The sequence below is a fragment of the Fringilla coelebs genome (assembly GCF_963513975.1).
Source record: "Fringilla coelebs genome assembly, contig: SCAFFOLD_41, whole genome shotgun sequence".
NCBI classification, from domain to species: Eukaryota; Metazoa; Chordata; class Aves; order Passeriformes; family Fringillidae; genus Fringilla; species Fringilla coelebs.
Window position 1 is genome coordinate 141,185 of NW_028167191.1, and position 1,514 is coordinate 142,698.

At 51.3% G+C, this 1,514-nt stretch overlaps 1 protein-coding gene across 1 annotated transcript; it reads right to left on the bottom strand.

Moving 5' to 3' along the window:
* Positions 1 to 330: 330 nt before the first annotated feature.
* On the bottom strand, positions 331 to 1,263 carry LOC311166178 (olfactory receptor 14J1-like; the record flags this gene model as incomplete). Its single annotated transcript, XM_084227646.1, has 1 exon — positions 331 to 1,263. One exon carries the CDS (start codon positions 1,261 to 1,263, stop codon positions 331 to 333), a length of 933 nt encoding a protein of 310 aa, XP_084083772.1.
* Between the last annotated feature and the right edge of the window lie 251 nt (positions 1,264 to 1,514).

Below are 1,514 nucleotides of genomic sequence, written 5' to 3' on the forward strand. Positions count from 1 at the left end.
TGTGCCAGCACTGATCTGCTCCAGCTCTGCTCACAGACATTGCTGCTGCAGCTCCAGAGAGGGCAACAAAAGGGCATCTCTGCAGTAGACTTTGCTGGGAGATCCTTAAGTTCTTTTAAAGCCACCAAGAGCACAGCCCCTCATTGACACAGTCTATAGCCACAGGAAAGTTGGAGAGAAACAAAATGCAAAATGGTATAAACAATTGCTTTTTTTAGTGGACAATATGAATACCAAAAAAAAAGGAAAAAACCCCCATCAGAACCAAACCAACAAGAAGCATCAAAAATTAATTTTATTACAAGTTTTTTACAGAAATTGGCAAGCAGTTTAATGTTCTTGAAACCATCCAGTCATCAGTCTCCATACTGCAGCCTTGAGCTCCTGGTTCCTCAGGCTGTAGATAAGGGGGTTCATGGCTGGAGGCACCACCGAGTACAGAACTGACAGGGTCAGATCCAGGGATGGGGACGAAATGGAGGGGGGCTTCAGGTGAGCAAATATAGCAGTGCTGAGGAACAGAGAAACCACAGCCAGGTGAGGGAGGCAGGTGGAAAAGGCTTTGTGCTGTCCCTTCTCAGAGGGGATCCTAAGCACAGCCCTGAAGATCTGCACATAGGAGAAAACAATGAACAGAAAACAAATAAGTGCAAAACAGGCACTAACAGCAAGAAACTCCAGTTCCCTGAGGTTTGAGTGTGAACAGGAGAGCTTGAGGATCTGGGGGATTTCACAGAAGAACTGGTCTAGGGCATTGCCATGGCACAGGGGCAGGGAAAATGTATTGGCCATGTGCAGCAGTGAATAGAGAAAGGCACTGGCCCAGGCAGCTGCTGCCATGTGGGCACAAGCTCTGCTGCCCAGGAGCATCCCGTAGTGCAGGGGTTTGCAGATGGACACGTAGCGGTCGTAGCACATGATGGTCAGGAGATAAAATTCTGCTGAGATAAAAAACAGATAGAAAAAGAGCTGGGCAGCACATCCTGTGTAGGAGATGGTCGTGGTGTCCCAGAGGGAATTGTGCATGGCTTTGGGGACAGTGGTGCAGATGGAACCCAGGTCACTGAGGGCCAGGTTGAGCAGGAAGAAGTACATGGGTGTGTGTAGGTGGTGGCTGCAGGCTACAGCACTGATGATGAGGCCGTTGCCCAGGAGGGCAGCCAGGGAGAGTGCCAGCAAGAGGCAGAAGTGGAGGAGCTGCAGCTGCCGTGTGTCTGCCAATGCCAGCAGGAGGAAGTGGCTGATGGAGCTGCTGTTGGACATTTGCAGTCCCTTGGCATGGGAATCTGTAAAAAAAGTAATCATAGAACAGTTGTGTTTGGAGAGGACTTTAAATATCCCAGCACAATGTGGGAGTACTTTTTCCCCACTGCCTGCCCAGGGCTCTGCTGCCTGGAGCTGTCCCTGCCAGCAGCTGCTTCCCTGTTCCCTGGGCTGTACCCTGCCAGTGCTGCCCGAGCCCAGCCCAGCCCTAGGGGCTCAGCTCTGCCCTGTGGACCCCTTTTAGCTCAGGC